The 27,919-nt window shown below is 39.8% G+C and overlaps 1 protein-coding gene across 2 annotated transcripts; it reads left to right on the plus strand.

Moving 5' to 3' along the window:
* Window positions 1-375: 375 nt before the first annotated feature.
* cdh19 (cadherin 19, type 2) lies at window positions 376-27,679 on the plus strand. Of its 2 annotated transcripts, XM_035942690.2 has the most exons (13): window positions 376-562; window positions 5,601-5,980; window positions 6,136-6,430; window positions 8,638-8,757; window positions 9,897-10,064; window positions 11,095-11,285; window positions 14,992-15,245; window positions 16,477-16,613; window positions 20,064-20,185; window positions 20,566-20,683; window positions 23,650-23,901; window positions 25,080-25,121; window positions 25,756-25,892. In XM_035942690.2, the coding sequence occupies exons 2-12, from the start codon at window positions 5,735-5,737 to the stop codon at window positions 25,094-25,096; spliced, it is 1,920 nt and encodes a 639-aa protein (XP_035798583.2). In that variant the 5' UTR covers window positions 376-562; window positions 5,601-5,734; the 3' UTR covers window positions 25,097-25,121; window positions 25,756-25,892. The 2 variants fall into 2 exon arrangements, with proteins under 2 accessions (XP_035798583.2, XP_023153510.2); XM_023297742.3 differs by lacking the exon at window positions 25,080-25,121 and having other exon boundaries at window positions 25,756-27,679.
* The last annotated feature ends 240 nt before the right edge of the window (window positions 27,680-27,919 follow it).

Consider the following 27,919-nt stretch of genomic DNA (forward strand, 5'->3'; position numbering starts at 1 on the left):
GACAGGTCAACTTTCAAATGTGACCGTATGAAGACGAAGCATGCAGGAACGACACGCTCCCACCGGATTGAATGTCAAAAAACAGACTGTTGCCGTCCTATCGCTTGCAAAAATAGTGACCTTGCACTGGATGAATTACCATCCCCTCAGTGCTCTAACTCAGCTCTAATAAACGCAGGATTGTTCGCAAAAAAATGGATGGAAAAAAGCAGATAGAAATCCATTTGTAAGTCCGGGCTGTGACTATTTGCATGGCGATGAAGGCCCCGAGTGTTCTTCAGTGTTCAGATGCGAGTACCAGACAATAGAGCCTGTGTTTGTTCTTCCCCGGGAAGTTTGAGAAGGACAGCAAAGAAGAGCAGAAGAAGGGGAGGGGATTACGCATTGTGAGAACCACAAGCGTTCTCTGGTGCTATTGTGGCGACTGAATTGCTTTCCAGTACCAGGGTATTTAGTTAAGCAGATTGTGTTTCCTTCACACCCAGCGATGATCTCTCCTTGACGGCGGCTGGTGACAAGTGGCTTGAAGAGGCGAGGAGGACAGCAAGAATCACACAAACAGGTGGGTGTGGTGGCTTAGCATCCTATAAGAGGTGATCTTTTTGTCAGAAGATAATTAGATGCAGTTCCATGCATTTCGAGGGAACCGGATGTATAGAGGAGTACAAAGAGTAACAGGGGCTTTCAACATGAAAAGCAGGGCTGAGTGTTCTTTGTGTTTGTCAAATTTCTTGCCTCTTTGAAGATGGCTGCTGATAGTCTAAAAAGTTTATTTCGCAGAGAGAAACATACACTATTTTTCATCCTCATGTTGAGTAATTGACCTCTTGTATACTGGACTATAGTATGTAGCAGAAAAACACAGGCTTTCAGTGCATTCTGCCTTTGGAAATAGAGCAAAGAAAGATATATGTATTCGGAGTTGAATGTGAGATGTTTCCATGACATTTCTGTAGGAGCAGAATTTCACATATTCCCTTTGAAATAACTTGTGTGTCCATTATTTTGGTCCATCTATTCAAGGTGACTCCTGCCACTACAGAACATCCAGAAAAATGTATGGAAACTGTCAACATTACATGACTTTACTGTATATTCTCAGCCGAGAACATGATTGAAAAGGCATTAAACACAATCAAGTTTGTATCTGTCTTCAAAGTGTATGATAATTGTTATCTCTCAAACAGTCCATGTCTAATACTGCTTGAAACTTTTATCACATTTCTTCTTTTATTACTATAATTAAGTTTTTATAGATAATAGCTTCTAGTTTAAACCCACTGATCCCTTTTTTTCCCTTCTTTGGCGATAACTTCGGCGCCATCGGTTAATTGTTTTCGATGAAAAAGAAAGTGGAAGAATTATAGGATGTAGTGCTATTGCTGATTAATGTCAGTGGAAATTCATGACATTTTGCTAAACAGTAATGATTTCCACTTGTGCGCATAATAAAATCAAACAAATTACTTACTAACAAGTACATGATGGGTTGACATTCCCTCTGTTGTTCTGGCTCAGTCTCTGGACTCATTTGAGGTCCTGATTTAAGGAAACACGAGCTACATGTCAGTGTTATTGTTCTACGGAGCTGAACAGTAAACAGCAAAGTCCCATGATGGGCTCCCAAATGACCAATTAAGGACATTTTGTCTCAGATCTTAAACAAGCGAGGCTTAACAGATAGATTTTTTTTCAAGATTTCAAATCGCCGAGAGAAGCTTACATTTAGATCCATTGTCACATTTCATCTCGACACATTTTCACGTTTAAAAAAAAAAAAATCATAAGTCAGATCGATGCTAATTAATGCTCATATAAATTTAGCATCGCTTAGCAGTTAGCGTCATCGTATTGATATTGTCCTCTGCAATGTCAAGTGTTTTTTTCCTTTTCTCTTTATTGCTGTGTTTCAACATTTGCGTTGGCACATTAGACACATTTTAATAGCATCCCTGAACCGTTTCCTGCAAAAAGAGCGACATTTTATTAGCTTGAGCACATCGCCATATAGGAAAAAAAATGATGTGACGGTCTCAGCGCATCTAGTGCTTAACATTGTGAGACTGCAGCTCATTGTCATTCTGTCATGTGGCGGAGTAGCGTTCTGTACATACAGGCTACAGGAGGTCTGCTGGAAATGGGAGGAAGGCCTATTAGAGGTAATGAATGGCTGTCAACCACAGGGCGCTCTGCATGTACTGCATGTCACGGAGAAAGAAAATTTCTTTTGAAAGGAGAAAATTGACCCCGCGAGTCCGTTGATGTTTCTTTATATTTTAAGTTTTTTTTTCTCAGAATTTATGCACCTGTGAGTGATAGGTGATGGATCTCTATTATGAAGGGCTTTTATGTGGCCGACACATTGCTATACTTGAGACTTTTTTAAAAATCAGGCTTTTGACAGCGTCGCCGTTATTATCAAGCAATATGGAGATAGCCGTCACTCGGGTTTTACTCGCTTCCCTTTGCTATTTACAGACCTGCAGCTGAGGGTTTTTTTTTCTTTTTGGGCATGTCCATTACTTTCCCAGAATTTCATCACTTATTTCTCCAGAGGTCCATCTTGTTAAATTGGCACCCAAACATCTGTTGACCTGTGCACTATTCCAGCCCCACAATGAAAAGGCTCAGAAGATTTCGAGGCAGACCCCTTGGCATGTTGGCAGTTGCTCGGAGTAACATCATTGAGGGGCTGTTGTCTAGTTTTTTTTTTTGGCTCAGGGCGTTTTGGTTTGGGCACATGCTTGGCAGCCCAATGAAAGACCATAACAGCTCACGATTCACTGGCCACTAATTGGAATGTCACTCCACAATGCACGGAGATATGAATACGGCCCGTAAAGACATACATAAGCACCAAACGCACTGACTCCCATTCGCGTTCTGTATCGAAATTGAATTTAAGAAGTAAAAAGACCGCATCAGTAATTGATTTTACCACCTCATTACAAATGGGCCTTGACAGCTAATTTACTTTTACAAGATTAAACATGAACATTATGAGCTGTTAAAGCATTAATACTGCAACCGCTCCAACAACTTATTGTATATTTTAAATTTCCACCAGGATCAGCCATGCTAAAAATGCATGCACTTGTGCCACATGCCGGATTAAAGCATCCACATTGTGGGACTGTATACGTTATGTGCTGATATTACAGTGTCAAGAAAAAAAACTCTATTAAAAAAAGGTTTAGAATTATGGCTGTTGTGACTTCTAGCCCCTTAATAACAACTGATCCCACGGAGTGCTGATGTATGGTTTGATGCTTGACTGGAGAGCAGTATAAAGTCGGCTGTTCATGGCTTCACGTCTGGATGAATAATTTGTTGCTTTTTCCAAGTAAATGACAAAAGTCTAAAATGATAGCAAAGCAAAAGAACGTCTGCAGTTTTAACCCGAACACACCTACGCCACTGTAAACTCATTGCTGGGAGATGCAGCTGATTTTCTGTGCATAACAAAAAACAAGGTGTCTTTTTGAAAGCGACATGCCATGGTAGAAAATGAAAAACACCCTCAATCCATGAATATAAAGAAGATTGATGAATTAGTCGAAGTTAAACTCTGCTAACTTTAGCAAGATTGTCAGTGCAGGATAATGTATCTGTGTGGTCCGAACTAATTTGCCTTCTCGCCCGACTTTCATTGTCCTTCCACTCTTGACCCTGATCTTGGTGCACATTATAATTGGCGCATCGATTTGACTCATAGTTTGTCAGAGGCATGTGTGTCTCTGTTTTCCATGTCTGGGGAGACATTGATCTAATTAGAAGTCTTCATTAGTCAGCTGCAGAGTGCAGTGTCATGCTTAAGGAATGATGCTCTGGACTCGGCCCCCCGCCCCCATGAAACACAATACAGGGCCTTGTCTGAATTCAAAACAGAGGGCTGTTTTCAGGCGCCTGTGCAGGACCACGGGATGCAAAACAAAGCAAGGAGAGCTCAGACAAAGAGTTTGTCTTTTGCATCGAAAATGCAATTCTGCTCTGGCTTTTCTTTCTCCAATTAGTTATACATCTGCCTTGTTTTTGTTGAATTCGATAGAACTCCAGTCACTGGCAGGGATCCTATAGCGCTGTATTTCCCAACTGAATATCAGTTCATCAACACTACTTTCTGAATCGCTGAACTGATTTCACTATTAATTATGTGGATGTAGTTAATCTGCAGCAATGTTTTAATAGAAGACATGCCATTTTAGAAGGTTTGGTTGAGACTGAACCTGTTTTCATTCCCAAGATGTCAAATACCACCAGTTTATCAAAACTGCTGGTGTCTCAGAAATATGCATAAGGCATCCTTTGGCATTTGTGCAACTCACAACAATATTTGCTGCCAGTTCACGTATATGGAGGTTTTGAGCTTGTTGAGGGGGTGGTGGTTGCACACGTCACAAGACTTTCAGCAGGAGATTGAAGTTTGTGTCCTTGGTTAGGCCATTGCTCATTTTGTGACCAGTTTCTTGTGTTCAGTTGCTGTTTGGTGAAGTTTCGTCATCAAAACTGCTTGGTTAACGTTCAGAAAAAGATCATGGACGGGTTAACACTCCTACAAATTAATCAGTTGTTCCTTGTATGATTTTGGATGGATAAATCCTGGTAAGTCCGCAGCGGTCGATTTGTAGCAAGATCACAATCATGTGATCATCAGCCGGCAGCTGATGTAACGTTTACATGTAGTCATAGTTACAGTGATACCGTGCCACTATCTCGCAATGATACAGAAATCTTTAACAAATCCATGGATACAGACTATTAACCGCATCACTGCCAAAATCTAATCATTTGGTCCTTGTGTCATTTCTGACCTTCCCTGAAAATTTCATCCAAATCCGTTAGTCCATTTTGAGTAATATTGCTAACAGACTGACAAACAGACAAACGTACACAGATCGTCTCATAACTCCGCCATTCCTTGCTGGATTAAAAAAAAAAAAAAAAGCTTGTTCACAGTCTCATGGTGTCTATTTCTGATGCTGACAGAATTTTTAAAGTGTATGAAAGTACCTTGCATGTTAAAACTGACACTAAAGCGTACCAAATGGATGTACCCTACTTTAGGCCCTATTTCAATACTTGATAAGATAAAAGATATACATATAAATAGAACTTTATTAATGCTGAAAGAACTTACTGTTTAGCTAAAAGTTATCATTTTTCCATTACTATCTGCTCACTGTTGGGACCTTGTATTACTGTTACAGTGAGCTGTAGAAGGTCCCAGTGGGTCAGAGGCAAGAGACGGGTCACCAGTTCACCACAGAGCTAATATGGATTATTATCTCTCATTTATTATATTTAATTAAATCACAATTTCTCTTTTTCAGTCTGGAGACATACTCCCACTCACACTTGACATACGCCACACAGAAGACCAGTCATCTTTTTCCACTATCAGCAGTCTAGTCGAATGAATTTATTTTTGATTTTACATCATGGAACAAAATAATACATTTGCCATATATGTAATTACAACAAACTTGCCTTTTGGAGTTTTCTCCACACTAATACAGATTCCAATTTCATTTTGCAATCTTTGTGCGCCGCTGATAGTTTCTCCCTGCAGATTTTAATTGAATTGTTAACTTTTATTTCAGAGATATGAGCGTGCATATAAATCGCATCATAACAAGATGGGATGCAGCACTGCCAGGAACAAGAGTTACTGCGCCGGTGAGTGAAGAAATAGTAGCTGTGGACCGGTGAGACCTTTATCTTCTGTCCACTAACCATGGGAAACACAGAGGAAATGCATGGATGGACTGTAAAAATGAGCACGCCCAGCGTTTTGGCTGTGGTGACGGTCTTCTCCATGATTCCTGGCGGGGTGCTGAGTGATATGAGAGGCTCTCAGGGCCTGGAAACCCAACAACTGGCCCAGGGGTCCTCTCATCTGCATCGTCGCCTGAGGAGAGGCTGGATCTGGAAACAGCTGTTTGTCCCCGAGGAAGATCCCACTCCTCGAGTTATTGGCCAGGTACCGCTTCACATTGAATGTCCGCCATGTCCTTGATACGGTACTTCCCTTTGAAAATGCATGTTCTCCAGTTACCTCAGAAAAAAAGATGTTTTAAAAAAGGCATCCAGCTTTCATATAATCCCCCCACCTCTCCCCCTTCCTGTTTGTTGTAGCTCAAATCCGACTCTGACCGAGGCGAGTATTCCATCAAGTACGTGTTATCAGGAGAAGGTGCCGGAGATGCATTTGAGATAGACGAGTATTCCGGTGAGATCCGGACGCTGAAGAAGCTCGACCGCGAGGAAAAGGCCTTCTATGTCCTTCAAGCTCAGGCGATCAACAGGAGGTCCAACGAACCAGAGGAGCCCCAGTCGGAGTTTATCATCAAGGTGCAGGACATCAATGACAATGTGCCCCAGTTCCAAAATGAGCCGTATGTGTCCAGCATCCCCGAGATGTGTCCGACTGGTAGGTTTTAGAAAAATGAAAATAAAGGGTCCCTTTGACAGTAAGAGCTGAAAATACTGACATACAAGTGAATTTAAAAGGTCAGTTGACCAAAATCCCACTTATACTCCTGGATATTCTGTCTGCCTCAGCTACACTTGTACTTTTCAGCAAATGTTAGTGTGTTTACATGCGAAACTAAGATGGTGAACTTGTGCATGTTAAAATATTCATATCAGCTGATGCTAGAAGCTTGGTAATACCCTTAAAACCATTGGGGTGCAAGCACAGCCTCACAGAGCCAGTAGTCTTCAAAAGCATCTATTGTACTGACAAAACACACACACACTTTGGAAATTAATTTTCTCACATTGACTCTTGACTGAAGACTAGAGCCATTAGCTTAGTATCAGAATTAGAATCACTCTAAGTTTTGTCTACTATTTATTTATCTACTTTTTATTTCAAAGAGTGTGCTTTGGTGTAATAAGACTAGAAACAGGCTAAATAATCTTGAAAATTAGCAGCATTTTTTTAGGATTATTATCTACTTATTAAATGAATTCTGCAATTTAAGTGTTATTCATATAAGTAAGTGGTTGTGTACAAATTAAAAGTGCATCTTTTTTCTATTGCACTGATTTTAAAAAAAATCACATGAACACATTTTTAAATTAGTTTCCTCAAATTGAATCATGACTGAAAATAAGAGCCATTAGCTTAGCATCAGAATTAGCATCATTCAAAGTCTAGTCTATGATTTTTTTTTGTCTACTTTGTTTATTTTATTTATTGTAAAGCATGTGCTTTGGTGTAAATAACCTTAACATTTAGCAGCATTTTTTATGATTAATAACAAATTCTGCAATTTAAGTGCTATTCATATAAGTAAGTGTTTTGTTTACAAATTGAAAGTTAATCTTTAATAATATTTAATAATATTCAAAATTAGCTGAATTTTTATGATTTATATCTAGTCTTCAGAAGAATTCAGAAATGTATGCATTATTCATGTAAAGAAGTGTTTTGTTTACAAATAAAAGTGTAGGTTTTTGTATTGTATGGATTAAAAAAAATGACACACCGTTCAACTTAATTTCCCAAATTTGAATCTTGACTGGGGACAAGACCCATTAGCTTAGCATCAGTCTAAGTCTTGCCAATTATTTATGTATTATTATTAATTCATTTTAAAAAGTATCATAAATATTCAAAATTACCTGCATTTTTTATTATTAATATCTACTCTTTTAATTAATTGTGCAACTTTATTATTATTTACATAAATGACTGTTGTGTTTACAAATTAAAAGTTCATCTTTTTCAATTGCACAGATGATACATTTTTGAAATGAAGTTTCCAAAATTGAATTTTGACTGAAGACAATGAACAAAAGGTTATATAAATGTCTGTCATCTGTCCCCATCCAGGAAGTTAAAAGTATTAGATTCTGCATTGTGGCTCGGATGCCTTTATGGATAAATGACTTAAATAATGTTATTATAACCACTGCCCTTTCATACCACAAAACATTACCATTTCAATTTATATGTAATCTGCTTTTGCAGTATAATATCTAACTCGTAATAAATCATAATGCATTTGAGTCAGAAAGAGAGAGTGAGAGAGAGTGGGGGGAAGGTTGGAGTGAGGGCATCGGAAAAATACGAAAATGCTGCGGTAAATCCCTGCCTGTGTGAAAGACAGAGTGCTCTCTGGGAAAGAAGAAGAAAGAGAATGAGATAGAGAGAGGAGGGCTTGCGGGAGAAAAGAGATATTGTAGAAAGCAAGGTGAGGACAAGGATATGGTCAGCAGAGAAAAGGGTAGTAAGTGTGAAAGATAGAGAGGTAAAACTGAATCAGCGCGAAGCAGAGAAAACGAGAGGGCAGGTGGGTAGTGAGATGTTGCTATAGGGCTGGAGAGGTTGTCACGCACACCTGCACAGACCTTAGCGAGTTGTGAAAGGCCATCGCCGCTCCCCCCCACCCCACCAACACCACCGCCTCAGTCAACACCCCTCCTCCTCCTATAACCCTCCCTCCCTCGCTTACCCTTCTTCCATTTCCACCGCATCCCCCCCCCTGAGCCAGACAGACAGACCCCGCGGGACTGTGGCATAATCACTTTATTTCCCCGTCGACTGGAACTGCTGCCTGAGCTAACTCTGACTGTGTGATCCTCCCCCCGCCTCCCTCCCTCCCTCCCTCCCTCCCTCCCCCCCTACAGGGACCACAGTGGCCCAGGTGACAGCCACAGATGCTGATGATCCCATGTTCGGCAACAACGCCAAGCTCATCTACTCCATCCTGCAGGGGGAGCCCTACTTCTCCGTGGAGCCCAAGACGGGTACGAGACGCTTAGAGGATTCATTAATCAACGAAGGCAATTGGATTTCAGAAATAATGCTTGAAATGTATTACAAGTTAAAAAAAAAAAAAAAAAAAACAAGGACAGGCAGTTTTTCTTTCCAATTTGGACTTGTTGAGACTGAAAACTATCTCGTCTTTGGGTTCCACCCCTCTAGTCCCAATCACTTTTGACAAGTCCAAGAGCGCTTCGCACTTTGAAAACAGCATAATTTCCCCTGGCAACTCGATCTAAACGACTATCGACGGACTTGGCTACTTTTTTTTAAGCCAGTGGGAAAAGTTAACACCATGACAGAAAATTGATTTCGCTAACGCCTGTACATTTACAGTATTTTCCTTGTGCGATACAAAGGTCAGCTGCAGCGCTTCCCACACACATTGTTGACCTGAACTGTGAAGAGTTGGGTGTGGGCATCATTGACACGGATAAAAAACATTTCAATGCAAATTAATGCAACATGTAAAAGGTCAAATCTGACTTTATTTTTAGGGAGCCCATTGTTAAGGTTTTATAGCTTTGCTTGTGGCTCATGGTGATCTGTAAGGAGACAGTCTGGGGATATTTTTCTCACTATCTTTTCAACGTAAAGATAAAGAAAGAACAGGATTATCTTGGAAGAAACACATTTTTTGGCAATTCTGCGTGGGCAGATGTCTGCCACAGCACAGAAACCATCACCTAGATACTTTACGTCAGCAGCGGATTGGAAATTTGGTCAGGAAATGCTGTTTAAATGCAAAATTAGATGAACAACTGACTGAGAAGATGAGTCTAAAGGCAAAAATAGCATACAGATTTGCCGGGTCGATATAATCTTTTTGATTTAAATTGTTCTTCTGGTCACCATTTCCCACAGAGTCCAATTTGGCCAGACAGAGGAAGCATTAAGTCATGTGAAAACCCTCTTAATACTTCTTTTCTTACTGATTTAATTTGAAGACTTGACATTTATTGCGGCGCAGCATTGCAAAGTGCACGCCGTTCTCAAACACTACTTGAGGCGAAGTTTGTTTACGTGCATTTGGTGAAAGTAGAAAAACACAGAAAACCACCCACAGATGCACTTGATGCCGTCCTAATGAAGCTCCTCTTTTCCTGTCCACTTCTGCCTGCAGGGATTATTGTAACGTCCTGGCCGAACATGGACCGTGAAGCCAGAGAGCAGTACCTGGTGGTGGTGCAGGTGAAGGATATGCTGGGCCTGAGCGGCGGCTACTCCTCCTCCACCACGGTTACCGTCAGCCTGACTGATGTGAACGACAACGGACCCACATTCCAGCACCGTGAGTCACTTCACATGACTCACAGTGATGCAAACGCTGGGCCATACACTCACAGGGAATCAATGGGGAAAGTACAAAGCGTTGCAGACTGCGAGGACACGTTTAATATTATACCTACGAGGTATTTATTTGATCACACTTGCGCGGTTCTGGTGGGTGGTTTGTTGCTGCCAGCGTCGCGTTTCGCCTGTGCACGTCGCGTTATTCAGCCGGCAGCTTTAAAATTAAAAAGGAAGAAGGTGGAGGAATGAGAGGGGGGGGAAAGGAGAGATGGGGAAGGGGAGATGGGGATGCTCATCCTGCGTGTGCACGTGTACATGTGCCAGACAATGGGCGAATTTAATCATTCACACATGAAAGGACATTTGTCATGACCTTTGGAAACAAACCTAGCTTTCTCAGCGATAAACCCCACTAAATGAATGCCGCAGGAAGAAATCAATTCCGCAGGAATGGGAGAGCAGGGATGATGCTTAATGTCACATTCACATTCATTGCAGGTGCTACTGTATTCCACCGATTCTATGCTCAGTCAAAAGGCCTTATAAATATTGTATGGCTACACTTCACTTTGAACTGTACCCTCTGTTTTGTCACATAATTACAAATTATTATCAGCGGAGATTTTTTTTTCTTTCTTTCTTTTTTTTTTTCCACAAGCAGCTGGTTGCCTGTTGAGTTTCCTCCCAGTTGTGGCAGGCGTCCAAATGGAGTCGCTCAAAGACACAATCACATTTTCTCATCTTCTTATTAGAGTTAGGCTGGGATTACGTGGAGTTGCCACAATTTATCTGCAGCTCACACAAATTGACCCTCCACCACAATGTTCTCCCTTCTTATCACTTTACACGCTAGCAGATTCTCTTGACTAGCTATTAACAACTTACTGTCAAGTTGTGTATACAGTGTTTTAGTGGGGAAACTTTTTTTTATGTGCCACTTTTCTTCGAACATTGGACTTACCATTATGTTAATGCACAAGTACCAACTTGGATGAGATGTATGTTAAAAAATGCACTTCTTTCCTCAGATCTTTACACCTTTGTCGTGCCTGAAAATGCACCGATGGGCACCACAGTTGGCCGAATTATGGCGGAGGATGGAGACATTGGCATTAATGCCAAAATGACCTACAGTCTGGAGGATGATCTGGAAGAAAGCTCCACTTTTATCATCCAAACGGATCCATTGACACAGGAGGGAGTGATTCTGCTAGTCAAGGTGAATGCATGTATACAACATCTACCTGTGATATTTACACTTTATTTATTTATTTTTTTTTTATATATATATATATATATATATATATATATATATATACATATATATACATATATACATATATATATATATATATATATATATATATATATATATATATATATATATATATATATATATATATATATATATATATATATATATATTCATATTCATAATCTAACTTAAATCTGATGTTTTAGGAGCATTTGTGTGTGTGTGAGTGGGTGATTAGGCTCTGAAAGTTTTCCAGAAACTATAAGCAACTTCTACCATCCTTTACTGTAGATTTAATTAACGTTAAAGATTAAAAAATAAATAAATAAAAAATGAGCAAAAAAGGAAAAACCAAATTGGGGGAAAAAAAAGTAGAGCACAGCCTGGCACTCCCCATGTAATTGAAACAGCTGCACCCATAGCTGGCAGACGCACACGAAGCAACAAGACACCAAAACACATGCTGTAATCTTCATTATTTAGCTTGATTAATTAAGAAAAAATTTAACTGGCGCAGCCTCCAAGTGACCAGAGAGATCAGTCACCGGCAGAACGTACATAAAGGAGCATAAAATCTGCACCCACCGTATTTGCCAGTTAACGAAGTTGGGCCACGCTGCAGGGGCAGAGAATGTAAACAGCTCACTTTTCATGAGCGCACATCAGCACAAAAATGATTTCCCTATGATCCGGCCATTCAGTCAGTTCTGTTTCAGGGAAAGTGTTCGGAGACTTTTGTGCCACTGCCAGGTTCTACCCGACCGACAGATGATAAAAGCGATATCAGTGGGTGATGAAGGCCTGTGATCCTCTAGGGATGTAATTGCTTCCTTGCTGAGAGTTAGATGAGAAGATTGATACCACTGTCATGTCTGTCCAGTAAACACAAAGCTGCAGCTAACAGCCAGCTAGCTTAGCTTAGCACAAAGAGGTGAATAAAAGTACAGAAATGATAAGGTACAGTTTTATCTGGCTTCATGTGCTGGACTAGGGATGATCCAAATCAGAAAAAGATAAATGATCTGAAAACGTTCTCGTTATTTTCAGGGAATAAACATCAGCTTCATGGCTGACATGCCTGTGCTTCAGCTATTAGGTTTCTTCAGATTGATTCATGTCATTTTGCATGTTGTGCTCATTCTGGCTGCAACATAAGACTTTGAATAACTTGTTGTTTTATTAAGTACATTTGCAGAAGTGATCAACCACTGGATTGAGAGCTAAGAATCTGGGGTTTTTAGCTGCATGTGGTAAATTCCTTGGTGTCTCTTAAACTATAAATTCAACGTAAATGATAGTAATGTAAAAATGGTCTACCACTGCAATGTATTTGACCATAGGGCTCTATTACTGGAGTGTTGTTGTATTACTGTTCTTTAGATAAAACAGTTTTACTTCAAATGCATTTGCCATTTTTTCTCATCCACATTACTAAAAGGCACAGAAAGTATGCAAATAAATTAAACCCACGTGGAATCTGGCTGTTTAGATGATTTAGATTTAAAACCTCTGCTTTAGGAAAGAAAACAGTTATAGCATGTGTGATGGAATAAAAACGAGTGGTGTCCACTGATTAAATATAGTCTTTCTGCTCTCTGAACAGAGAAAAAAAAAAACAGACATTCACAAAATGTGTGATACATAACAGGCTGTTTCTTCATGCAAAATAGATTTTGGCTTAAAAAGTCAACTAGGCTGCTTTATTTTAAAAGCTAAGGTGGAGGGCGGGTCATTTTTGACCCTTAGGACAAGGGGAATGTACAGGACCACATGACGGTTAAACAAGGGCTGCTCATTTTTGGGAAAAACTGTCATTGCCACATTTTGTTTTTCAGTGCATATTTTGTAATATGAAAAACTACCGTAATATTCATCAGAGGACCTGAATAACTTTATTTAGAAAGAATTAATCATTAGAGAGTGATAGTTGTGATTATTTGTGGGAGTGCATCTGCATTCAAAATAAAAAAAATAACCACAAAATAAGCTGAAAAAAGCAGTTTGGAACCTTTGCCATATGGTGTAAGACTAGCAAAGGTTTTCAAAAATATATATATATTTTTGTTGCTGGGAGCACTGTACAATCGGCCCAACTATTTGATACAAACATCATTCGAAATTTGTGCAAAACCACAAGAAGCAGAGGTGTGAATATCAAACACTTAACAACATCTGTAATGCACAACTATATGCATTTCAAACATCTTGTCTTTTATCAGAAAAATAGATTTCTGTCTCTGTTCACCTCTGTGCTTTACTCTATTTCTTAGCTGAAGGCAGTAACCTCCTTAAATGTTCACTGGTTTCCACAAAACTTGGATTTTTGACAAGACCGGAGAAAATTAAGTGAATAAGCCTAACATCCAAAATGGCAAGCTAATGAAAGGAACAAATGGAATCACCCACGATACTAACATGACTCTCCTCTCACTGCAACAGATATTCAACACACCTTTTTAATCATGCCATGACTGCACCGCTGTAAGCTGAATAAAATAAGAGGATCATGGGAAAACAGAGAGCGCTGACAGTTATTGACTGAGCAGAATTCATTGATGTAAATTATAGCATATGTTTCTTAGAAGCCCTGTGATTGGGTAATCCCAAGCTCTAAGTGAATGAACATGGTTCTAGGTAGTCCTGTCACATATTTACTCACCGTGACCTCATTTTTCACTGCAATATAAAGATCTGCACCTCTATGGAAACGACATGACCATGGCTAGAAGTACAGAGAATTTAATAATATCTTCTGTGCAGTATAACAAACTTGAAGTGCTATAAATACTGAAAATGTAAACAGAAAAGCTGAATTTTCACTAATAGCTTCTCATTTGCTCTGAAGACCACATAATTCTTGTTTTTTTACAGAATTTAGTTTTGGCAAAGAGTTTATTTTTGATTTTTTTTTAAATACAGCCTGCGGAATAAAATTATTTTCATGAAATATCACAATTTTAAGCAAAAATTTTTTAAAGTTTTGCCATGTCACAGATGAGCAGTTTAAGGACCATCAAAATCTCCTGATTGTTTCTGCTTTGTAGAGTTTTTGTCTCCGATAAAACGTGTGATTTGACAGATTTTTAATGCTAGCCTGCCTTTCAAAGCTGCCTGAGGGTTTTGGGTTAAAGAGGGTTAAACATATGTTCAAGAATGGTACCCAGTTATTTAGAAAGTATTAAATACAGTTCTATCGGCTCAGACAATTGAAATAAGAATGTAGCTCGATGTTAAGGCTTCTTCTGAACCTGTGATTATTCCTTTTTCCACACATACAAGCAATATGCTTCTCTTTTATAGACCAGGAGATTTCAATTTAGCAGCTGTGATAATAAAATAATGGGAAAAAAAGACATTATTGACTGTCTGTGAATCGTTTTGGGAACATGGTAATGGTTTGCATGCTGTTTTGTTATTACTAGCTTCATAATGTTAATCAAAAACAGAAAATTATTTAAGTGTGTGCTCACAGCTGGTAGCTTATTGACATTGACTAAACAATTCTAACATCTAGTCATGTCCTCATCTCAGCGGGATAATCATCGGTCTTAAACACAAGTTGGCAGGGCTTATTTGAAAAGCAGTTACTCTTTAAGCCCATTTAATGATGATAAAGTGTTCCAGTCTGTGTATTAATACAAACTGTTAAAAATACTCCTCTCCCTCGCAGCCACTGGATTATGAATCCAAGAGACGTTTCGTCATGGCGGCAGAGGCGGTCAATGACCATGTGGACACTCGTTTCCTGGCTCTGGAGGAGTTCAGCGACAGGACGACGCTCAAGATAGTGGTGGAGGACGTGGACGAGCCGCCTGTCTTCCTCTCGCCGCTCTACGAGTGGAAAGTTCCCGAGAATGCAGCTGTGGGAACTGTGGTTGGCAGCGTTAGCGCCAGAGACACTGACACAGTCAACAGTCCCATCAGGTAACGTGAACCGTCTAAACCAGGAACAATGGCATCTGCCATCCGACTACCAGTATGATAACGACGAGGCAGATACCCAAGCGGGCGTGGGCGGAACATCCTCAGACAGTTTCCTCCACAGGGTGAAAAATCATTCCATTTCAAATAGCGTTACTGGCTCGGTGCATCCATTTTTACCCTTGATCTCTGGATACCCTGTACATGGTCATATTTATCTCATATTACTTTAGTAGGAAATGAGCCCTGCTGAATAAATCATGACAATTTTTTTTTTACCTCACAGGCTTTTCTATCTATTGCGGTGGTATTATCACAAAGCGACGTGCCTAGGACGTGGGAATGTAATAAAGCACCATACGAGGTGGCATATGGAATTGAGATTTGCAGTCATTTGCAAGTGGGGCACGTTGCAGAGGAGACAGGAGCACTACTGGTGCCTGTAGTCCATCTCAGCAGAGCTTAAGAGTGGCAGGTGCTGCATATCATCTTCAGCCTAGCGTCTATTACTGTCCCTTTGGTGACAGTGTCTCATTGATTAATAAATTCATCCTGACATTTTAGGGGTTTCTACAGTTCTTGTAAATATGATTAAGTTTGCTGTGGTCAAATTGGCTTATTTCCCATGTTGTTATCAGCGGAGTAGTGCACAGAAATGATTCATTACTCTCTTACCCTAATTCACTGTCGTGTTGGAGCCTAATCACTTATATTAATAAGTGTTAAAGGCATGATGACGTGAGAGACCTATGCCATAGAGAGCACATATTTCTTTCATAAAAAAATCCAGCGTGGTCGCTTTGTGGCTGATAAATTTGTTTCTTTGAGATTACTTTCACATTAAAAAGTTGCAGGGCCTCACTTGTCAGCCGCTATCAGGAAACAAGTCGGAAAAAGTAACACTGTGTGGACAATCTATTATTCAAATGTCAAGAAGGTTTCTACCTGCTCTTCCTCGCTTACGACAAACGGGAAACATCTGTGGCCAGAATAAAAATAATATTCAATGTCACTAACCGAAAATGTACACAAAGTCTCGTCTGTGCCGTCTGTGTGAGGCGCTTTGTCGTCGCAGTGTTGCTCGTGTGTGTCTACCCGCTTTGTTGGATATCTGTCAACAGATTAAAAAATTGAGCAGTTTGCCTAATTAATCTCCCTGTGGTATCGCAATGCTTTGTGTGCCCAGAAAACAACCTTGCCTGCTAAATGTCTGTCTCCCTGATTTTTCTTCCAGATACGCAATTGACAAAAGGAACGATGCCACAAAAGCTTTCAAAATAGAGCCAAACAATGGGACTATAACCATCGCTAAAGCTTTGGACCGAGAGACTTCAAACTGGCACAATGTGACTGTCGAAGCCAAGGAAATAAGTAAGGAAAACTTCCTGGATTTGTATAAGAGTTTCCAGTTTATATGGTCAACTGTTGCACATTTATCATTAACGATGAGAGAAATCTGTCCTGAATATGTTCTAGCAACCAGACCAGTGATTCCCAATGAAGGAAAGCCCATTGGTCCATGTAACAGTTTGTAGTTCTTTGATTAGTTTGCACCTTCATAACAAATCCAATGAAAGATGAGTTTGAAACTTTCATTTTTTAATGATCTCTTGATTTAATTTCGTACATTTGATTATTTCTCAGTTATGCATTTGTGTTTGGACTGTACCATAAGCACCCAAGGCAGTAGCCCACAGTCAGCCCGAGGCAGGTCACATTATGTATGATATGGCACATCTGACCTTGCAGTAACTTACCTGGCATGTTATTTATGGAGGGTTTGGAGACGTATGTGAATATTACTCACAGACTGCAGCTTTAGGTCATGTATTGTTGTTGTTGTTGTCGGGATTAAGCACAGAATAACAGCCTTGAAATTCCGTCATAGATGTGTCTTGACCTGAACCCCTGATCCAGGACGGTGTGCATATGCAAAATCCTCAACAGCAACAGGGCTAATAAATGAATAAATAAGTAAATGAATACATGGCTATGAATGCAATGAGTGAACATTAAATGCAATATAGAATACATAATCCCAAACTTGAACAGCTAAAAACCAAACTGAGAGACAATTATCCGTTTGTGAAATGTAAAAGTTTCAAACCCATCCCTCATTTGATTCATCTGAATTGTGTGAAATGAACAAAGAACTTCAAAGTATCACAGGCACCTCCTACTGCTCGTGCAGTTACCCGGTGGTATGTGAAGTGATTGGAGTAGCTTGACTAATTTGAAAATGTATTAATCCACATATTGAGTGAGCTGTAAGACATGAACACAGTGTGGGCTGCAATTAAGAATGCATGAAGCTAGCTGGCAAGCAACCTGCTCGGAAATACTAATGGATAAACAGAAAGGAAACATAATGTGAAACAGTTGGAATATCCCAAAGTTAGATAAATGGTTGCCATATCAAGTTAAAAGAATGAATAAACTATTCATGAATTTTGCTAAAAGCAGTTGAAGGAACAGTTCAAATAGCCTACATTTAACAGTAACTGGATATTATTTTACTTGAATAAAACCGAAGCAGATATTGTTTGCCTATAATAATGTTTCAGAATGTTGGATGGTCAATGTTCATGTCTATTTGGTTTAATTTGCTTTTGTACTAGGGGACCATGTTCACTAAACTACTTGGACTATGTGGCCAGTTTCTACAAATCTATAATAAATTTGCAAGAGAGTGTTAATTTGCTAAAGATACTGACCCAAGTTTGATATTTTATGAATTATGATCTAAAAATGTTGCCACTACTGATCCTTTGAGTTTGAGTAGAAGTCAACTGGGCTTTCTATTTGCGGTTCTTGAGGACATTTTTAACCTGTCATCCAAGATGCTTTTTCCTTTTTAACTGGCTGATCAAGGATAAAGGGACACCCATTTAAAAAAAAAAAAAACAACAATGTTCACATCCTGGACAGAGATGATAAATGGCTTTAGAGTGAATGAAGCCATCCATGCTAAACTGGAGTAGCCTCTCCATAAGTGCTTGATAACAGGTGTTATCAGGTACTTACAGAGCAGTCTTGAAATCTCAGAGTTTCGCCACCATTAACATCTTGAGTCACCCCTTACCTGGCAGTTTCACAACCGGTCACACCTCAAAGAATGTGAGACTCAGTGTGAATCATTAATGGGCCATTAGCCATGTGAGCTGGCGGTGACAATATATCTGAGACTCCCCATCAGTCAGTTGGAACTGAAGACGCCTCTCTGATGAGAGATGAAACATCGTCAAGGACCAAAAAGAGAAGTCCAGTTGCCTTCTACTGAAGCCTTTAAGATTACAATGATCAAGATGACTGAGAATCTACACAGACATTCTGGTAACAGGTTTTTCATTAATGGCAAACATGTCAATTTCCTTTCTTCCATATATGCACTACTGTTCAAAAGTTTGGGGTCACCCAGACAATTTCATGTTTTCCATGAAAACTAACACTTTTATTCATGTGCTAACATAATTGCACAAGGGTTTTCTAATCATCAATTAGCCTTTCAACACCATTAGCTAACACAATGTAGCATTAGAACACAGGAGTGATGGTTGCTGGAAATGTTCCTCTGTACCCCTATGGAGATATTCCATTAAAAATCAGCTGTTTCTAGCTAGAATAGTCATTTATCACATTAACAATGTCTACACTGTATTTCTGATTAATTTAATGTTATCTTCATTGAAAAAAATGCTTTTCTTTCAAAAATAAGGACATTTCTAAGTGAACGGTGGTGTAGTATTTCTGACAATAATGGAACATACTAAAAACCACCACCGACAACAAAACTGAATGGTTTGCATCAGTCTCTTTGAGTTATGACAACTTCTCATAAAATTATGTTCAGCCAAGAGTTGGAGGAGTTAGCACATCCTCTACAATCAGTGGTATTTGAAATGATTAATTATTTAATAATTGGTAGCATAGATACAGTTTTTAAGTTCCTTCTGAACTCAAGAAGGAGAAAAATGAAGCTATCGAGACTATCCATTTAATTTACTAGAGCTTGAATTTTGTTTTAAATCCTTAAATGCAGAGATTTCAGTTCAAGTTATACACAATTTGCACAATTACCAGTATTATCACGTCATCAGAATTAATCAAAACAAAGTGGTGGCAACAAGTCCCCTGAACTACATTTTACTGTGCATTATTCACAGATTTCCTGGTTTCTCACAGACAGATGCAGTTAACCTGTTACCATACATCTGCAGCAGGATCATATGTTCATATCCAATCTAGAGTCCTAGAAAACTTCAAGACTTCCAACTTCAAGATACCTAACTTGCATTGCATATGAAAACATGACCTTGCTGCAGAGTTGCATCAACATTGCCAAAGGTTAATCACAACTGTTTGCCAGATACCTAATAATTTGGAAGGATTAGCAGTCCCTTTACCTTAAATCAAGTCTTACTACACTGAAAGAAACCCCAGAGACATCTTGGACTCGCTGGTAGTTTGCAGATGACAAGCTGCTAGCTGGTGTTTTGTTCTAAATATTGGTACATAACGTCATATTCATACAATCATGCCAATGGGTGTGCATCTGACAAAAACGGTTGGGAATTACTGGTCTAGAGTGATGCAAACCATTAAATTCCCATAGAAGATTTTACTGTTTTTTACTCTTCCGTCAATTAGCTTGTTTTGGCAAAAGCAGTGTGACGCTGATGCCCATTTTTTGGCTCCACAGTTGTGATGCAAGAAAGTGAAACATTTATCAGTCTTAAGTGTTATTTTGACAGAGCTTTTACAAAGCATTTATGATACGTGCACCCAGTGGACTCCAGCAAATGTCTATCTTCACTACTGCAGCGCGGAACCATTTATCCTCCTCTGTGGTGGTGTTCATCAAAGTGCTGGACATAAACGACAATGTGCCAAGGCTTGCAAGAGATTACCAGCCATATATCTGTGAAGGGACGCAGGCGGGAGAAGTATGTATATTATGATGCACTGATTTTCAGGATTTACTACTGTATATGGCAGTGTGGAAACCAGAATTTACATCAATGTGGACAGGAAAAGTTCTCAAATTGCATCCTATTATACTACACCACAATATTTCTGCTATTCCTTGAAGCCTTTCCAACAACAAAAGACTCGAAAGGAACCACTTGAGTGTTATAAAGCATGATATGTACTGTACAGCATTCATTATATCTTCTGCTGCTGAATGAGATTTTGAGTGTTGTAGTTCCGAGAAAGAAAACGCAAAGATTCATATGACGACCTAGGATTCTTGGAAAATCTGTTATTGTATGTTACTGCTAGTGGTGCTCATGGTTTTCCAGTAACGTGTCTTTGTGTGTCTCAGCTCATTCAGCTGCTCAGTGCGGTTGATCCAGACGACCCTGTGGAGGGACACCACTTCTACTTCTCTATGGTCCCCGAGAAGCACATCAATCCAAACTTCACTATCAGAGATAATCAAGGTTATATTCAATGAGACAATCAGGCATACAAATCCAGTGCCTATTAAATAATATTCACCCCACTTGGAAGTTTTCCCCTTTTATTGCTTTCAAAATTGAATCACGGTCAGTATAATTTGCCATTTTTGACATGAATTTACAAAAAAAAGACTCTTCTATGTCGACATAAAAATGATTGCATGAGTATTCACAATCTTCAAGTCAGTAATTAGTAGATGCACCTTCCTTCCACAATAACAGCATTGAGCCTGTGTGGACAGGTCTCAATCAACCTTCCACTTCTGGATACTACAATTTTTACAGTCTTCTTTGCAAAACTGCTCAAGCTCTGTCCGATTGCACAGGGGTCATGAGTGAACAGCCCTTTTCAAATCCACCCTCAAAGATCAGGTTCTGGGCTCTGACTCAGCCACTCCAGAACTTTCATCTTATTTTCTTTAAATTATTTAAATGTATCTTTAGTTGTATGCTTTGGGTCATTGTCTTGCTAGAAATCTTTTGCAAAGTTGCAATTATCTTCCAGGTTATTTTCCAAGATTTCCTTAAACTTTACTGCATTTATTTACATTTCCAAGCCTTCCATGGCCTGCTGCCAAGAAGCATTCCCACATCACGATGCTGCCACCACCATGCTTCATGGGGGAATGGCGTGTTTGTGATGATGTGCAGTGTTTGGTGTCAACTAAACATAGCGTCTAGTCTGAAAGCCAAAAAGCTAAATTTTCTTGTATCCATCCCCTGACTTATGATTTTCAATCTCCTTTCCATGGAGTTACTTAGAGTGTTTTGTTTTTTTTTTGTCTTCATGGTGCAGTTATAGCCAAGAGTACTGATTCATCAGTGACTGGATCTTCCAGATACAAGTGTATTTGTACTTCAATCTCCAGACACATTCACTGCAATCAGAAGATCTCCATTTCACTAGTTGTGTAACTTTTAGGCCCAGCTGGCTGCACCTGTGTTGAATTAGGTGAGTTACTTAAAAGGGGGTGGAAACTTATGCAATCATTTTAATTACTTTGTATAAATCTGGTTTTACTTTGACATTAAATGGTATTTTTTTTGTAAATTCTTGTCACAAAAGCCAAATTAAACTGACCGTGATTCAGTGTTGAGAAGAAATGAAAGGAGAAAACTTCCAAGGGGGTTGAATAACTTATACAGGCATTGTACATCTCATAATATCTCTATATTTACTAGAATAGGGCCTAATAAGGCCACAACAGCTCTGTCCTGTTCACTCTTAAAGGTCAAATAGTGTGTTATACAAACAGAATCTTTTTGTGTTTGAAGGAATACATTTGCTTTTTTTTTTTTTGCTGAGAATTACATCAGAATATTGATACTACTCTCATACAATATGTAGCTACAGCCAGCAGCCAGTTAGGCGAGAATAAAGACTCAAAACAAGGAGGAACAACTAGCCTGACTCTGTCTGATAGCAATAACATCAGCCTATTAGAACCCCCAAAGCTCTCTCATTAACATATTGTATCAAATTTATTTAATCTGTCCTGAAATTGAGGAGTAAATATGACAAAGTGTGTTTTTTTCCACATTATGTGCTCTGCTATTTCTTGCTTGGATGCTGTGACCCCCTGAGGACTGCTCTGTCGCAGCCCAGTCTCACACTGAAATGTGTAATAGCTACACTGGTCCGCAGACCATAATGTATTATTTTCACACACACAAAGAAAGCTGTAAAGAAACTTGCAAGTCATGGATGCTGGGCAGTAGACCAACAAACATAGGCTGCTCAAAATTTTACAGCCTTTACACAATGTCATGCATTTGGGTTTGTTAGGTGCCAACTTCACTTTGACAATAAAGTCACATAACTTTGTAAACCTTAGAGTTGCTGCAGTCATATTTCTATATCTTTCAGGAGAACCCGATTTTCTGTCTGCTCCTGTTTCTAGCCTTCGCTCAACTTACCCACCAGGTTGTTGGCTGTAGCCTCATTTTTGCGTACAGTGAGAGTGGTATCTATCTTTTCTTCTTCTTATTTCTCCCGTAAACAGCACTGTGTAAGGAACCTAAAAGAGTAATCATACAGATCTTTCCGTCATCTATGGTCACAGTTGGCTGATTTTTCTTTTAAGTGCAATGAACCAGCTGCTAAAAGAATCAGTTGCAGTGAAACTCTCAACATAAATTAAATCTGTATAATTATACATCTCGCACCAGGAAATGTCACCCTGAAAATAACTGACATTTTCTGTTAAGCTGTGGGGCAAACATGAAAACACAAAAACAGATGAAACCATAGTTACAGCTCCATATTGTAAGACTGTACAACAACAGAAAGTGGCAGCCAAAATCATGACCAGCATGAACAGTGTAAGTACAAGTTAGAATGATTACAGAAATCTAAATTTAAATAAATACTATATGTTCATAAGTCAGCCTGGATATTTTGGGATCTAATCCTTCAGCAGGTTGTAAATTAGTTTGAGTGTTTGCCTTAGAAGTCAGTGGGGACTTTAGTTGAAAACTGGCTGCAAAACTTGAACAGTGTTAGGAAACATGCAGCATGTTTGAATGTGTTGAATAAGTTAGAATGAAATGTATGCAGGTGCAGCGTATGGGTGGTTAGCCACGCAAGCACAGCAGTCCAGTCAGCAGCTCAGAAATGAATAATGAATCAAGAAGAAACACATTTAATAAAATACATTTCCATATGCCACGAGGCTTATGTGACTCCAGCTGAGTTCTTGTTTGGTGCCTTGATGAACTCTTACAGGTGTAACAAAAACCGAGAGTCATTTTCCAAATTTACTTCTGCGCACACCAAAAATGGGCCTTTAGTGGAGCTTGGATCGGATTTAAAACAACATTAAGTGTATCAGTTCGCTTGTTATTTTTCAGTTCCCCTCCAAAACATGAGCACTCACAGTGGCAGCAGACTTCATGTTTTTTTTAAGAATCCTGAAAAGTGCATCTCTCGCTCTCGTCGTCGCTTTCAGACAATACGGCCGGCATCGTGGCACGAAGGAGCACTTTCACACGCAAGGATCGAACCCAGTACCTCCTACCGGTGGTGGTGGCGGACAGCGGCTCTCCGGCCCTCTCCAGCACCAGCACTTTGACCATCAGCGTCTGCAGCTGTCAGCCTGCAGGCCACTGTCCCTCAGGAGGGGTGGAGGCGCTGGCCCTGTCTATGGGGCTCAGCATGCAAACCTTGGTAGGGATTCTGGTCAGCCTGGTCACACTCACAGGTGAGCATCTCATCGATTTTCATCTCCGTCTGGACTATCGCACCGTTATATAATAACTTCCAGCAAAGAGCACACTGGCATTCATTTGGAGTTTGGTCTTCTGGATGTCTTAATCTGGCTTTAAAATCAGCTCTGTGTCTGGCAGTAAGTTGTGGCAGCTAAGACTGGAAGATTAGTCTTTTCCATGAAAGATGTCTGAATGCGGAGCCCCAAAAGGTTATCAGATGAGTCAGAAATGTAGCTGTCTCACCAGTGATGACTGACATGTTTGTTAAAATATAGAAGAATGGATTTTTTTTTTTTTTTTCTTTTTACTTTTTGTCTAACTAGAGCTCCTCTGGCCTGTATTAGGATAAATGAAGAAGTCAGAGATACTGCTTTTTGTGGATATATTTCAAGTCAATAAATGTGCACCAGAGAGAAGTTTCACAAAATGTTCAGAGAAAAACATCCAGAGGTGCTGGTCTGAAGTGGTGCCTCTGCAGCTTTTTCAAACCATACCAATATATAAAGGCTACTGCAGGATGACCAGAGATGCTGCTCTGCCAAATTTTTGGCAAGTTTCTTCAGACATCATCGTGATTGACATGACAGACAGCTGGCTAAACACGATTAATCCCTCTAAGAGCCTCGTTGCAAGTGTAGTTTGTTTTGTTGGAACTAGAGAGACGGTTGTTTTTGCACCCAAGACATCAAAAGGGAGAAACTTGCAGCTTAAGGAATCCTGAATAGACATCTAGGGGAGAATTATTTAACGCTAAAGATGGTAGTCCTGCCTTTCCACCAAAAAAGCCAATCAGTGTGGTAAGATGGTCTAAATGCATAGCAGAGGTGTATTGTGCAAGGAAAATGCTTTGTTAAAGCTTGCTTTGAGACAAAGCCACCAAATGTTTTAAGCGTTTTTTGATAAATTCGACTGGCGACTCTATACATGTAATTTTTATGTCCTGGTGACCATTGAAATTGCAGTTATGGACGTGGATATACAGAAGATTTCATTAGAGGTGGAGACTGAGATTTTAAGAGGAAATAAAACTCTAAATAATGCCAGACATGTATTATTATTTAATCGCTGAGGTAACCAGTAGATCAAACTCCCAAAATGCGGCAGTAGCCCTTTAAGACAAATCTCAAATGTAACTGAAATTTTGTTGTAAAAAAGAGTCGTTCTTTTTCAGCGGATCTGTTGAGCTAAAGCAGTTCCACCTCACATCACTTTGGCAAGTATATGACCCCGAGTGTTAAACAGCAGGATTTTTCATTAACCAATCTGCGCTTTTTTTTAAAACTCACCTGCGTGCCTTTAACACACACTTTTAAAATGCTGAAAGCTTGCAGAGCAATGATGTCAGGTAATGAGCGCATTGGTTGCAATACATCAGTAGCAATACCATCCTGGGACATTGATGGGTTTGCATAGTGAAGAGCTTTATTATGACCTCGGCTGCTTTGTGTCCTCCCTGTACCCATCACATGAAAGATTAATGACAAAACCTGCTATGCTAACATTCTGTCGGATGAGAACAATAGCTGGTAGAAAACACAGCAGAAAAAAAAATAAACAGTCTGTTAGTATTCTGTGCCACATAGAGCAAATTATGGATTACTTTCTTTATGTGCGAGCTGAAATTAAAAAAAAGATAATTTATTGCTTAATTTGTCCCCCATTCAGTTTTTTTTCTGCATCCACAAGTTACAGAAAAACAAATCTGGCTGCTGTTATTTTCAAAGCACTTGCACATCCTACGTGCATGCTCCATCAGGCACCGTAGATGTTTTATTATTTTTTTCCCCTCACTAAGCTCATGCCCTGGTGTTTAACTGTAATGATCTCCCACTGTGTTGTGTCTGCAGTGCTGTCAGTTCTAATGCTGATGGTGAGGAGACACAGGCGGAAACAGCAGGAGGGGCTGGAGGTGGAGGTGAGGGAGCTGGAGCTGCCGGAGACGGTGTCGCAGAAGGTGCTTTATTACGGAGAAACGGGAGGAGCGGGAGGTGGAGGAGGAAGGGCCAACCTGGACTTGTGCCAGCCCGTCGTCCCGCTGCGACCTCACCCCAGGAGGAGGGAGAGGAGGCTGAGGAGGGAGGACGTCAGGGCCAGCATTCGGATGTCTCTCCGGGAGTCACACCTCATTGGGCCTGAGGACGAGGTCTTCAGGCAGTTTATTCTGGACCGGCTGGCCGAGGCTGATCAGGATCCTTACGTTCCCCCTTTTGACTGCCTGAGAACTTATGCATATGAAGGGTCAGGGTCTCCCACAGGGTCCCTGAGCTCACTGGATTCTTCTACTTCGGAGGTTGGACCTGAGCAACCCGTCTCTAATCCCAGACCTTATTTAGTAAGACTCACCCCTTGGTATGGAGGAGGAGAGGAGGACACAGTCTTCTGAGGAGTCATTTTTGCCTCATAGACGAGGGCAGTGCATGTCCGATAAACACTCATCGACAATGATGTAAAGATCGCATTCTGTTTCAAAGAGTTGACTTGAACAACAAGTTTGTTACGATCAGTTTCACTTTTTAAATTTGGCTTCAGAAGTACTGGTTGGCAGATTCCCTTACCTTTGGGCAGAGCTAGGCTACCTGTTTCTCCATTTTTTTCTAAGCTAAGCTCAGCTAACTTGGCTGTGAGAAAGGGAACTCTTCTAAAATGTTGGACAGTTCTTTTTTTAATACAAAATCAAGACCTACTGCTGGCATGCTATATACTACTGGACCAGATTTTGTTTGCTGTATTTTTTATTCTATGTACAGCTGTTCTACAACTTAAACAACTTCATTACTTTACAGTGGAGTTTGGAAGCATTAATGACTAACCAAATGTTTGATTAGATCAAATGTTGCTTATAATAAATGTGTCACTGCCTTAAAATCAAATAGGAATGGATGGCCTACCATTTTGCATCAATCAAATGTCATCAATCTTTATATTTTATGTCATACATCAGAAGTCAAGCTGCAAAGTTGGTTATGGAAAGCATTCCCTAATCTCCAGAGACAACAGTTTGCATCCCGTCTCCTACTAAAAGCCAAAGATCATTTTGCTCTCCTAATCTTAGAGCTGCATTTTTATTTTCTTTTTGACAGAACAAGCTGAAAACATTGACAACATATATAATATATTACATAGTAAAGGTCAGCTACAGTTGACTCCACACACAAGCAGCAGAGATGGAGCAACAAGGTCACTTAAAAAATATATAATTTCAGTATTTTGAACCCTGTTTTGTTCTCCACCTCTTGAGAGCTATATAGCTTGTTAGCTTGGTGACTGCACCACCACTAGTATATTCAGCTCTGTGTGTTGTGCTGCGCTGGGTAGGGAGTGCACAGCGGCTTTATTAGTGTTTTGCTGAAAAGAGCTCCCTGCTGCAGCTGGAAAAGGACTGTTGAAGACTGTGTTTTTAGGCTGGAATACCAAAACAATGCGTGTAAAGAGGCTAAATGTGCTCTTAAAGTCGAGGGAAAATATCTGATTTGTAATTGAAAATGTTATATGGTTTGTTTTGAGGTGTGCAAATATTAACTGCAGTATTACTGACCTGTGAATTTTTAATTTCTGGTGTTATATTATTCAGTTCTTGTCATGTTGCTGTTTTATATTTGGCATTCTGGCTTGTATGTGCATTATGGAATATGTAAGTTATTGTGTAGTCCCCATGGATATGTCAACATATTTTTCTAAATGGAGATTTTGTTTCTCGATTACCCTAAATCTCACAGAAATTAAAGTTTATATACAGAGAGTATGCATTAAATATTAAGCATTTAACATGAATTATGCTGTATGATATGGATTTCTGCTTTCTGTCGAGTCACCAGAGAACCCACAATGCTACTGATGTCCGCCAATCAGCAGCATCAGAAGAAAGCTAAGGGATGACTGGCAGCAAAACTCAGAACAAAGTAAGGTTGACGGAGGACAAAAAGTTGACTTGATTTGTAATGTATAAGGGAAGAGACACTCTCCAGACACGCAACGGCGGCCTGAGTGCTGTGAAAAAAGTGTATAACACAG

Source organism: Amphiprion ocellaris, chromosome 22 (genome assembly GCF_022539595.1).
Source record: "Amphiprion ocellaris isolate individual 3 ecotype Okinawa chromosome 22, ASM2253959v1, whole genome shotgun sequence".
NCBI lineage: Eukaryota > Metazoa > Chordata > Actinopteri > Pomacentridae > Amphiprion > Amphiprion ocellaris.

What these genes read in the sequence shown, in the direction of transcription:
- cdh19 (XM_023297742.3), top strand. Translation starts at nt 5,735, where the DNA reads ATGGGAAACACAGAGGAAATGCATGGATGGACTGTAAAAATGAGCACG. An exon ending in ACAGTCAACAGTCCCATCAG is followed by an intron (nt 15,246 to 16,476) that starts GTAACGTGAACC and finishes TTTTTCTTCCAG; the next exon opens with ATACGCAATTGACAAAAGGA. An exon ending in CACTATCAGAGATAATCAAG is followed by an intron (nt 20,684 to 23,649) that starts GTTATATTCAAT and finishes CGTCGCTTTCAG; the next exon opens with ACAATACGGCCGGCATCGTG.